This window comes from Bos indicus x Bos taurus, chromosome 24 (assembly GCF_003369695.1).
Source record: "Bos indicus x Bos taurus breed Angus x Brahman F1 hybrid chromosome 24, Bos_hybrid_MaternalHap_v2.0, whole genome shotgun sequence".
Lineage (NCBI taxonomy): Eukaryota > Metazoa > Chordata > Mammalia > Artiodactyla > Bovidae > Bos > Bos indicus x Bos taurus.
The window spans coordinates 46,894,488-46,906,949 of record NC_040099.1 but is presented as its reverse complement, the minus strand read 5'-3'; the positions used below and the strand labels follow the sequence as shown (position 1 = coordinate 46,906,949).

The 12,462-nt window shown below is 45.4% G+C and overlaps 1 protein-coding gene across 3 annotated transcripts in view; it reads right to left on the bottom strand.

Moving 5' to 3' along the window:
- Positions 1 to 12,462, bottom strand: part of KATNAL2 (katanin catalytic subunit A1 like 2) — a 111,072-nt gene that overhangs the window by 36,622 nt on the left and 61,988 nt on the right. For 2 of the 3 annotated variants that reach the window (XM_027526032.1, XM_027526034.1), the window contains 6 exons: positions 11,251 to 11,417; positions 9,671 to 9,713; positions 7,827 to 7,944; positions 6,648 to 6,746; positions 4,401 to 4,499; positions 4,114 to 4,191 (listed from right to left, as the gene is read on the bottom strand). In XM_027526032.1, the coding sequence (XP_027381833.1) occupies positions 4,114 to 4,191; positions 4,401 to 4,499; positions 6,648 to 6,746; positions 7,827 to 7,944; positions 9,671 to 9,713; positions 11,251 to 11,417 (604 nt within the window). The remainder of the gene's footprint in view (positions 1 to 4,113; positions 4,192 to 4,400; positions 4,500 to 6,647; positions 6,747 to 7,826; positions 7,945 to 9,670; positions 9,714 to 11,250; positions 11,418 to 12,462) is intronic. The other variant, XM_027526033.1, reaches the window with a different exon arrangement.

Sequence of the window (12,462 nt, the reverse complement as noted above, 5' to 3'; positions counted from 1 at the left end):
TGCAATGCACATTTGATCATTCTGTTAAAACTATAATGTTCTCCTTCACAGCTGTAATAAACACAGGGGCAGCAGAATACTTGACTTGCGATAGGACATAAAGTGCTTACGATAAAAAAAACTTTTCGTATTAGGTATATATGTATATACATATTGTAATTTGAAGTTAGTTCACCAAAGGGATGCCATGAAAATATTTAGTGATTTTCTCTGAAGATATTCATAATATAATACTGTACTTTTAGGGTTAAAAAAAAAATCTCCTAGGGACTTCTCTGGTGGTCTAGTGGTTAAGATTCTGGGCTCCCAAAGCAGGCGGAGCCCTGCTCAATCCCTGGTCAGGGAACTAGAACCCACATACCACAATGAAGACCTGGTGTAGCCAAATTAAACATATAGGTATGTATGTATATGTGTGTGCGCTGTGTTGCTTTATTTGTGTCTGACTCTTTGTGGCCCTATGGATTGTAGCCCACCAGGCTCCTCTGTCCGTGGAATTTCCCAGGCAAGAATACTGGAGTGGGCTGCCATTTACTTGTATATATATGCTATATATATATATATGTATGTATATATACATTTTAAGAAGGCTTTGTATACATACATATACATACATGGGCTTCCCAAGTGGCTCTAGTGGTAAAGTTCCTGCCTGCCACCGAAGGAGACATAAGAGATGCAGGTTCAATCCCTGGGTCGGGAAGATCCCCTGGAGGAGGGCATGGCAACCCACTCCAGTATTCTTGCCTGGAGAATCTCATGGGCAGAGGAGTCTGACAGAATATAGTCCACAGGATCATGAAGAGTTGACTTAGCATGCATGCACATATACATGTATATGTATACAAAATATGTATATATACAAATATTAGCTAAATATACAAAATATATATGTATGTGTGTATGTGTATATATATATATATATGAAAGGGAAAGTGTTAGTCAGTTGTGTCCAACTCTTTGCAACCCCATGGACTGTAGCCTGCCAGGCTCCTCTGTCCATGGAATTCTCTAGGCAAGAATACTGGAGTGGGTTGCCATTTCCTTCTCCAACTACATATACACACACAAAATAAAGGGCTTCCCAGGTGGCTCAGTGAAGAATCTAACTGCCAGTGCAGGAGATGTGTGTTCAATCCCTGAGTTCGATCCCTGAGGTCAGGAAGATCCCCTGGAGAAAGAAACAGCAACCCACTCCGGTATTCTTGCCTGGAAAATCCCATGGACAGAAGAGCCTGGCAGGCTACAGTCCATGGAGTTGCAAAAGAATAGAACATGACTTAGCGACTAAACAACAACAATAATACAACATAAAATTTACCAAAAAGAAAAAATCTCCGAACAGTGTGGACTATACCCGTCTTCAGTCAATACCAAACCATGCTGATTTACGACTGTAATCAAAGAAGCTACAGAACATGCCTACAAATTACATTAGCTTTTAATCTGAAACATAGTTCCTAGGTGGTGCCTGGACTCTCTCCTGCTCCTTGATCTCAACAACACTTTCTAATTTGCTACATAAAAGAGATAATGCTCCTCTGAAACCAATTTCTCTTTTTCCCTAGTGACTGCTCCCTACTTCCATCAGGAGCAATTGCTTCTGCAAAATCCAAGGAAGCCAACAACCAAGTGAAAATACAGTTTCCCCTCACAGAGTAGAGCCCCATAGCAACCACGGAGGATTATCAATTAAGGTAGCTTTTACTGATAACTAATTTGCAGTCTCCAAACTTCAATTTCACGAGATGCTCGGAACAGTCACTCAGGGGCTTTTCTCAGTGGAACTGTATTGGGCAAACTTGTCTAGAGTGTTATAGCAAAAAGAAAAAAAAAAACAAAAAAACCCACCTCCCTTCCACAGTCATTCTGAGTGACTACAGAACAATCTGGAAACTAATTTTATATTTATTTTATTTTTAAAAAAGTGATATATGCACATGATTCAAAAACATAAAACCAGGGACTTCCTTGGTGGTCTAGTGGTTAAGAATCACCCTCTCAATGCAGGGGACGTGGGCTTGATCCCTGGTCTGGGACTGAGATTCCACGTGCCAAGAGGCCACTAACCCCAAGTGCCAACTAAGCCCAAGTGTTATAACTACTGAGCCCTCACACTGCAACAAAAGATCCCCCATGATGCAATGAAGATCCTGTGTGCTGAAACTGAGACCTGGTGCAACCGAATAAATAAATCTATATAATACGTAAAAACATATTTTTTAAATGCTGGTGAGATGCTATGCCCCCACTCAGTCCCCCATCCTCCCAGGTCCCTCCACAAGGGGTGACAGCGTTTCTTAGAGAAACTCTTTACGCAGGTGATTTTGATACTGCGTGATATGTAGGATCCATTCCTGGGTGAGATGACAAAGATCTCAGTCTTCCCAAATCTCGGGAGAACCACCCCGTCTTGAAAGGACCAGCCACTCAGTATTATTACCACACTTTCTTAGGAAAAGCTTTGCACACAATGGGCATTCACTGGAGTTCAAGGCATCCATCAGTCACAGCAGTATCTCTTGTCATCATCAAGCACTGACACTGAATTCCACATGGTAGTGTTTATAATTTCCCAGTAGGAAGCTCCTCCTAATCTCAGTCAAAAGTTATCAGAACTCAATAGAACTGCCTCAGTGGGAGATGAGCTCCCCGTCCCTGTCGGCTTTCAAGCAGAGTCCATATGACTGCCTCTCACAGTTCTGTAGAAAGGATTCCAGGTGGAATCATTCCAGGCCACTTCTACTCCACAACTATATCACCACTAGTCACGGTATCCATTTGCAAAGACAGTAACAAGACTTGATTTGGGGGTATAACAATGTTTTTCTCTGCTCTCTTATGCATCCTAATTACCATAGCCTGGCTTGACCCCTCATCCTCTCACTGACAATAACTCCTGAGCTGGTCTTCCTATCTCCATTTCTCTGATGGCCTTCCACACTGTCATTAGAACAAGCTGTCTAAAAGCACATTTGATTATCCCGTTCTCCTGATGGACGCCTTTCAGAGATTCTCCATCTGATATAGACTGAGCCCAGCCTCAGGTACTGTTCACAGCGCCCTAACACGCAGGAACCCCAGCCTCGCTCTCCAGTCCCTTCTCCCGCAGTTTCTAATGGTGTTTCAGTTGGATCCCCAGAAACACTGCATAGGCGCTACAACTCACTTGTCTGTACCTCTGCCCAGAACGCCTCCCCTCCGCCCTCTTCTACCCTTTCTCATGGGCTATTTCCTGCATCTCTTCTTCCCTAAGAAGATACAGATCCTTTCCAGCTACCGTTCACCTTTGTGCTTCCAGCCGCCAGCATGTGCCTGACACATCAGAGGCATGCAGGGGACACCCGCTAGGCTAAATGGAGACCTGGGGACCTTAACGACCTCGGAGCAGCTGTGCAAATTTTGCATCATTTTAAACATCCAGAAAGGAGCCTGCCTAGGTTTCAGTCTTTCATTAAATATGAGATCACTGGAGATTAGAAAAATCTCCTGTAACTCAGGAATCTATTCTGTTACCAAGGAACTTGCCCCAAGTCACAGAGTGAAAAAGAGGAGGATCTAGAAATCAAATCCAGGTCAATCTATTCCCAAGCTTGTGTGTCATCAACCACTAGATTTCACTGCCTTTAGGTCCTGGGGGACCAAGCTTGAAAAAAAAATCAGTCCTGTAGATGGTAAGATCTTTCCTACTAATCTGTTTCTTCATGAAAATTTCCAGTTATGAAACCAGACTCCCGACATCTCTATTTCTAGGCTTAGACTGTTTAAACAAAACACAGACGTCCTCTCTCCTTCTCTAAGAGGCTTTCTTTCCTTAAATCTTGGCTTAGCTCTAAAACCTTTCACCTGTCCCTTCCTTTCTAAGTCCTTTTCTCTTTGGGTTTTCTTGGCCTCTATAGTGAGATGGTGGGCTTTTTGTATTGTAATTTTATGATTCTATAATTTATTCATCATGCATTATTGTGCCTCTAAACAATATGAGTGCCTTCGCAAGTGGGGGCACTTTATAAATAAATGATCATATTTATTGTTATTAATAAAAGCAGCAGCCCACAATGCTCCTGGAGCCCCAGTCTGCCTCCGTAAATTTGTGAATTGAATATCAGATCTTACCCGGCTCACCACGGCTGCCAATTCTCGCATCTCACTGTTCATGCCAATAAATGCGCTCAGAGGTTTCAAGAGTCGTTCCTAATGATGAGGGTAGAAAGCCTCACGTTACAATATGGCTTCACCACTTAGGAAGGAAAACAGGGCACAGAGCTCCATGACACAAACGGTGGCAGGTCGCTGTGACCTTTAACTGGATCTCAAGGCTCCTCTGGACTCAAAATTGTGCTCCAGAATCTCATCTGGATTTGGGCAGTTTGCAAGATGGATGTCCCGTCCTAGCCACTTACTGAGGGGTCTGGGTTACAGTCGAAGCTGTTCAAGCCAAGTTCACTGGTTGCTCCTTTGATGGCATCTGTGAGCAGCCCTCGGAAGTCAATGATTGGGCCCTGAAAGGGAGTAATAGTTATTTGCAGCGGCCATTAAAACAGGAGGGGAGACTGTCCTTAATAGCTCGGCTTCATTAAATCAAGACACATTTATGTACCATGGTCTGCAGTGCAAACTTAAAGTAAAGCTTTAAGAGGAAGCTATGCTAATAATGAACAAGATGATTTCCTCAGGTTGGGGCACTCCAGGAAAAAAAGAAAAAACACATTATAAATAAATTTTCCACAATGAAGTTGGCTTGAATAAAATTCCCGAGCATTTTTCAGCTCCTGATGCACCACCAGTTTTCTACGTGTCCAATTCCCCTGTATCATCTTTCTTTTAAAATACTCCACACATGGGAAGAACTCCTTGGCACAAGAACACTGATAGTTCCTATCTGCTGACTGTACTGTGCCTTCATCGCTCAGGAGAGTGCCGGGCACAAATCAGGTGTGTGAGGTACCTGCTGTGGATTACTGCCAATTCTTCTAACACTTCTGCTAGTCGGGAGTGGCATCCTCGCTTCACAGATGTGGAGGTAAGCCTAGAGAAGTGAAATGCTCTACCCAGGGTCCCACAGCTAACAAGGAACTTAAGACCAGGATTCAAACCCAGATATCTATCTCCCATACCCAGCCTCCTTCTGATGCCACTGTCCCTCTATAGAAAGAAGGAAAAAGCAAGGATACATGTCAAAATTAAATGACAGTAACAGTAGCCAACACTCACTGTTTATCGTGTGCTCTCCGTTCCTTATGACATTGGAGGTGCACACTCTGATTATTTCCATTTCACAGATGAGAGAAATGAGGCTTGGAGAGATCTAAAAACTGGCCCAAGAATCAGTCAGGAAGGTGAGACATGGGATTTGAACCTAGGCAGGCTGACTTCAAAGCTGGTGCCTTGAGAACAATACACCTAGTAAGTCTGCAAAGGGACTTGGGTATCGTGAGCTTTGGAGGCTCTGAGATCCGGCACCTCTGAGATGACAATGAAGCGCCAGTTTTTGGAGATGGGCCCCTGACTATAACCCCTTCTTAAGCTCATGAAACGTTAGGCAGAAACTGTCCAAAGCTTAACCTGAGGGCATTTCTGCTGCAAACAGAATTTATAGCCAGATTCTTTCAAAGGTTAAGTGCTGGATTAAACAGCCCCTTCCTTGACCTGATTAGAAATACCCGTTCATATCAACGTGAGATGTTCCTAAGAGCAACTAATGCTGCAACACTGCTGGGCACAAAAGTGACTGGAAAACATGATAAGGTAGGAATGGTGAGCAGGGAAGTGCTTCTCTGTGGGTGGCACTGATCGGAATGTGTCACCTCCAGCATTCACCCATATAATTGAGGCCCTAAAAGGAGCCAATTCCCCTTGATTTCCAGGGAGATGCTCCCCATTTCCCTCCAGACACACACATCCAGAGTTTAGTTTGCCTGAGAAGTGCTGGCTAGAGGTGAGTCAGCAGTCCCATAGGATCGAAGAAAGAAAGGTAACTCTGAATGGAACTCAGTCCTCAAAGTTACAGTCAAGAGAAACACACTGGTGTTGATGCTGCTTTTTATGTCCAAGTGACACATTTTTACCTGCCTGTAGCCTACAGCTACCCAAACTGGGTCTCTTCTGTTTGAAAGACTCTTACGCACAAATCAGGACATGAAGTTCATTAGGAAAGCAGTAGAAATGGCTATCGAGAACAAGATCAACCTTATATCAACTGAGGTTCACATGAAATTACATTCAAATCTGGAGCCATATCTCCAAGGAGAAAGGGACACTGCTAGTCAACTCCCACTGACAGGGCAGAAAGGAATGAATGTGAGGCCACAACTCCTTGAATAATGCAGGACAGTTGATCACTGTAATCACAGGATTTTTAAGCTGAAAGGAACCAAGCCATCTCTTCCAAACCCCACAATTAATAAATGGGAAACTGAGCCCTTTGGAGATGGAGCCACTAATTCAAATCTACCCATCCAGAAGGGAGACCTGGTCCAGGACCTCAGGGTTTCATCCTCAGCCCATCTCTTCCCAGTTCACCCCATAGCCAACCTTTGATCATCACATACTACCTTATCTGTTTGAGAAATGTAACACTCAAAATTTTTCATTTTCAGAAAGAAAAGGGAAATTCCCCATTCAATGTTTGCTTCATGAGTCCCGCTTACTTTTTGTGGACGGACGTTTTCTTCTCCACTGCCTTTGTTGATTCCAGATATACTTAAGCCGAAGTCAGCATTCTCCTTGTGAGTGTGATTGACAACGTCCTGGAGAAAGAAGAAGAGAAGTGAGAAGTCAGCGACAGAAAGCAATTTTGAGATGCTGGCTGCAGCTGCCTGTCCTGTCGTCCCAAATCCTTCTGCAAATGGGGACCTCCATGTGTGATTCCGCCACTTTTGTGCAGACCCAACAAGACAAATAAACTCTGCTTGTGCTGGGTGGGAGGAGCTGTCCCAGGAAGCCACAGGCTCTGAGCCCCACAAACAGTGGAAGAAATGGCTGGGCCTCCACCCACCTCCACTCACAGGCCTGTCTTTTCTCCTGGGACCAGAGGTGTTTGTGGTCAGGGGTGGCTGAGTTTGGAAACACAGCAGTCAACAGGCAGCCAGCTTCCTGTGGGATTCAGACTGCCCCCTCCCGCTTTACCTTGCTTCCACCTGAGCCAGTCTACAGTGGCCAGGACCACACAACCCCCTTGAAGATGAGAGATTCCCTCTGACCCTTACTGAGTTGTGAGATAATGACTTTCTATCCCTCTGGACAGCTTTGACATGCATTCTTCCCTTTCCTCTTCACCATTTCAATTGGTTCTCTTTCCTTCAAACCTGGTTGGTATGTTTTGTCCTGTACCAAAGGTTCTCAGCATGGGTTTCACTCGCCTGCTGGGCTCTTTCTCTCCTCTTGCTTGCCCATCTCTCCCCACAGAAAGCCAAGTGTGGAGGTCTGGGTTAGCGACCCACCATGTGTGGCTTGGAGAAACCCAACAGGAGACTTGAAGCCCAGCCACACCAAGACCACCCCAACCTACACTTAGGATCCCAGGGATACATTGTGGGATGGGAAGAGCTGGCACCTCCAGCTTCCTCAAGAGGAAGACTGAGCCTTGTGGGAACCAGGCCCTCCTGCTCTGACTGGGCCTAGGATTCACCCCTCAAGGCCTGTCGCCCAGCACTCAGACCAGCCGAAAGTTTGTGGGAAGGAAGGAGCCCTCCTTCCAAGTGCTGGAAGAAATTCTGTAACTGAACAAAATCAAACTGTCCTCGATGAACAAGTAAACGTGACTATTTCCTTGGGGCTGTTTCTCAGCCACCTGTAATGGTACTGGAGCCAAGCAAAGCCATCCCAACCTGTTTGGGATGCTCCACGTGGAGGGGCCTGGCGTCCCCGGGCTTTCCCACTGTGGTTTTGGACCGCGGCCTCTGCTGGTTGATCTTGGGAAGATTCTGACAACTGTCGGTCATCACCCTAGGGCAGGGAACAAAGACCTTGGAAGAAATCCTGTTAACTGAATCTGAGATCGCAAACACCTCATACAGTGCATTTAAAGAGAGTTCTGGAAAGATCTGCAGGCACAAATCCATCTGGGCTTTCCTCCCACCCAGTCCGGCCCAGCCCTGCCCATCTTCAGTCTACCTCCCAGGTCTAAGGCGGGGCTAGAGGGTCCACCGCCTCCTCTCATGACACAACCTCTCATTTCAATAACTGTTTAGAGTATAGATTATATACAAATGCCATGCATCATTTTTCTAGCTATCTTTCTTACAATTTTCCACCCAACCTCAATGGTTGCTGTGTATAAACAGCTACCCAGAGAGGAGCTGAAGAAACCCCCTGCTGCCCCGTGCCACCCTGCTCCAGGGCTAAAGGAGCAAGGCGCTCCCAGACAGTCGCTCCCAGAGCGTTCCGCCAGATACGGAGTGCTGAGGAGGTCCCAGGGATGAACCTGCGGCTGAAAAGCAATCAGGTTTCCACACGCATTCCGAAGCTGCGTCTTAAAATACACCTCACTGTTTCTGTTCACAAGTAGTTATCATTTATTACCGGAGTCTGACTAGCTTTATGGAAACTATAAAGGAAAGAAGAACACTTTGGTGAAAACAAAGAGACTGTTCGGAAAAAACTGCACGAAAGCAAAGGTAGCCTCAGGCTGAGGGACCCCGTGACCGTCATGGTGAAGTAGGCTCGGGCTCCACAGCTCTTCTTTAAATGACGCCAAAGGTCTTCACTTATAAAAGATGAGGCGGCTAAGTCCCTTCCTTCTCAGGCTGCAGACAAGGGACTTGGAGTCACAGAGCAGGGAGTCCATGGGACTCCCAGAAGCTCTCGAGGGCCCAGTGAGTTACCTACGATCACAATCTAAGTTTTCTTCTTTTAATTGTGTCCTAAGTTTTTTTTTTAAACTTTGCTCACGGCCTGAGTGATTGTGTGGTCTCCACTGGAAGCCCACTGCCACTTTCCCCTGAGGTCTGGGCTTTCCTGTAATAGCAAAGAGCACAGGCCTTGATGCCCCACAGCTGTGCGGTCCTGGGCACTTTGTTAACAGGCTCTGCTGACAGGCGTGTGGCCCGGAGTGGGAGGAGGGGAACGCGGGGGACACTGAGGCAAGTGTCAACCCAGAAGACTCAGGAGACAGAGGGGCTCCAGTCAGATACCACGACTCCCAGATGAGACTGGGATTTGAGAAGCTGGAGAAAGAAATACAAGGTGAGTGTGAGAAAAGGAGAGGAATGGAAAGACCTGACTCCCTCCAGACTGTCAGGACGTGATCTAGGGTACACAGAGAAATGACCTTTACGATTCAAAAAGGAAAAATATTTCTGGGGAGGTGCTTACTATGTTCTGGGAACTCACTATGTGTCAGACTCTTGCTCCAAGCTTGTAAGTGGCAGAGCCAGGAACTGAACCTGGATCTTTTGGTCTCTGAGGTCCATACTTTTCATACCACCTAGTCTAGAAAGACAAAGCATCAGCGGATGCAATTCTTGGTGGTAAAAGCAGAGAGCCGACAGTGGTCCACGCCCTGGCTGTCTGTAACATAAGGGGAGCCCATGGCTGGCCCCCCAGGGTCACAGGACCATGATCTGATATTGCTGCTTGGCAGATATGGAGCCGTACCGGAGAATCTTCTGGAAACGGATCCCACAAACTCTTAAGGGTTGAGTTGGTCAAGATGAATTACCATTTACTTTACCTTCTGGTCTTCCCTCCACTTCTTTGAGGTAAACTGTTTTCTGCTGTGGCAAAACAAATATCAAGAGGAGAAGGAAATATAAATTTTTAAGAGAAAGTGATTTTTCAGGTATGTTTGTCCTTTTACATTGTTCTTAAAATTGGTGCTACATGCAGAAACTGTAAGCTATTCTCATCTAGAGGGGAATGGAATTACCAGCAAAGAGAAAGAAGCCCAAGCTTCCCAAGCATTTCCACACAAAGACCCCAAAGGCCTCAGAAGATATTAAACGTGTTGGGAGACCACAGACTCGGTGGCAGCTCCAGTGTGAGCTGCTTTATAGTTACCATTTCATTAAGTTTTCATGAACTTGACACGATTTTGCTGTGGTCCCTGGGACATGGCTCAGACGGTAAAGAATCTGCCTGCAGTGCAGGAGACCTGGGTTCGATCCTCGGGTCAGGAAGACCCCTGAAGGAGGGAATGGCCACCCACTCCAGTATTCTTGCCTGGAGAATTCCATGGACAGAGGAGCCTAATGGGCTACAGTCCATGGGGTTGTAAAGAACTGGACACAACTGAGCAACTAACACTTTTGCTTTCACTTTCTGGGACACCAGAATGGAACACTTCAGTCAAACCCTGCCCGTTTACCTTAAACTAAAGACACTGTGCCCAATATCCCAGGAGAGTGTGGTTCCAAGCTAGAACTAGCATTAAAATCAAGTCATGTCAGTAACAGTCCTGTGGCCCAGTGATTAGGAGTCTCTGCTTTTTTCTGTCAAAACCCAGATCCATCAACCAGCCACGGATGTAGAGCTATGAACACTGAACTGGAAGAGAGTGCAGATGAAACCTCTCTTGCTCTCTCGGACCCCTTCCAGCTCTGTGATTCAGCCCTGGCTATTTTTAATTGACGTTCCTTTTGGTTTCCTGGTCCCTACATGAAATGTTAAAGTCTGTGGCTTAACAAGTGCCTTGTAAACAGGACAATGATCTCCCTTGGTTTATAATTACTTCCCCCACTTACAGACTTCTAAGTCAATGTCACTACAAAACACAGGGCCCTAACTTTAGATCTTCCCTCCAGCCAGCCTCCTTGACTGCTAACCTATACTGGGTCTTTGCATTATATTGATCATTATCTGGATTGATGGCTTTCAGAAGCATTTCATTATCTATACATGAGCTATTAGCCTCACCAATACTCATTTTCATGTTATTTTCAAGATAGATAATAGGTCTTCCCAACAAGAAAAAAGTCTTCTGTCATTTACTGTCTTCCAACAGCTCTTTCCATCTCTAAAGAAATGAAAGTAATGTTGATCTTCTAAAAAGTACCTGCGACACGCTGGGGTTTTGTTTTCATTGCCCTAAACCATACAGTCCTCAAGCAAATGCCGACATGACAAAAAGGGACATCAGTGTCCAGACGACCATGTTTAAATCATCTGCACTGGATCTAAAAGAGGCTACAGAATCCTTCTGGTCTATTCTTTCAGTGTAGGGTGGAGGACATCCTCTATCTGGGAATAAAATGAGGAAGACACACAGAACTTAAAGATGAGACAGCACCTTACTTCTAGAAAATAGCCACGTACCTGTGTCTGATGCCTTTTTGACAATTTTGGGGTATTTCTGAAACTTTACAAAATAATAGCTCTCATATTCCATCAAAATAGTTTCAAGATCAACGTTGTCACACACTTGAAAGCGTCGTAACCCCATTTTAGTTTCTTGCTCCAAAGCATTGGCTGCATCAATATATCTGGACATTTCACAAAAGAAAGAAAAAAATTAACTCTAGGTAAAGAGAATAAAGGCAAAGTCCAAAGAAACTCAATACAAATAGTAAGCGTATATTAAAGAGTACATTAAACAAAAACTAGAACATACAAGGTTTGCCTGTATAGTAAAGAGCTCCACCACATAGGTTAAGTATATCCAAACACTGTCTTTCAAAACATTTTGGGGACTTCCGCAGTGGTCCAGCAGCTAAGACTCTGCACTCCCAATGCAGGGGGCGTGGGTTCGATCCCTGCTCGGGGAACTAGGTCCCACACGCTGCAACTAAGAGTGCACATGCCACAGCGAAAGACCCCACACGCCTCAACTCAGATGGAAGCCTCCAGGGGCCACAACTAAGACAGAGCACGGCCAAGTAAACACGTAAATAAAAATTAAAAAGACATTTTGGAAGAACTTAAGTTCAGTTCCGTCGCTCAGTCGTGTCCGACTCTTTGCAACCCCATGAATTGCAGCATGCCAGGCCTCCCTGTCTATCACCAACTCCCAGAGTTGACTGAAACTCACGTCCATTGAGTCAGTAATGCCATCCAGCCGTCTCATCCTCTGTCGTCCCCTTCTCCTCCTGCCCCCAATCCCTCCCAGCATCAGAGTCTTTTCCAGTGAGTCAACTCTTCGCATGAGGTGGCCAAAGTACTGGAGTTTCAGCTTTAGCATCATTCCTTCCAGTGAACACCCAGGATGATCTCCTTCAGAATGGACTGGTTGGATTTCCTTGCAGTCCAGGGGACTCTCAAGAGTCTTCTCCAACACCACAGTTCAAAAGCATCAATTCTTCAGTGCTCAGCTTTCTTCATAGTCCAACTCGCACACCCATACATGACCACTGGAAAAACCATAGCCTTGACTAGACGGACCTTTGCTGGCAAAGTAATATCTCTGCTTTTCAATATGTTATCTAGGTTGGTCATAACTTCCTTCCAAGGAGCAAGCGTCTTTTAATTTCATGGCTGCAATCACCATCTGCAGTGATTTTGGAGCCCAGAAAAATAAAGTCTGACACTGCT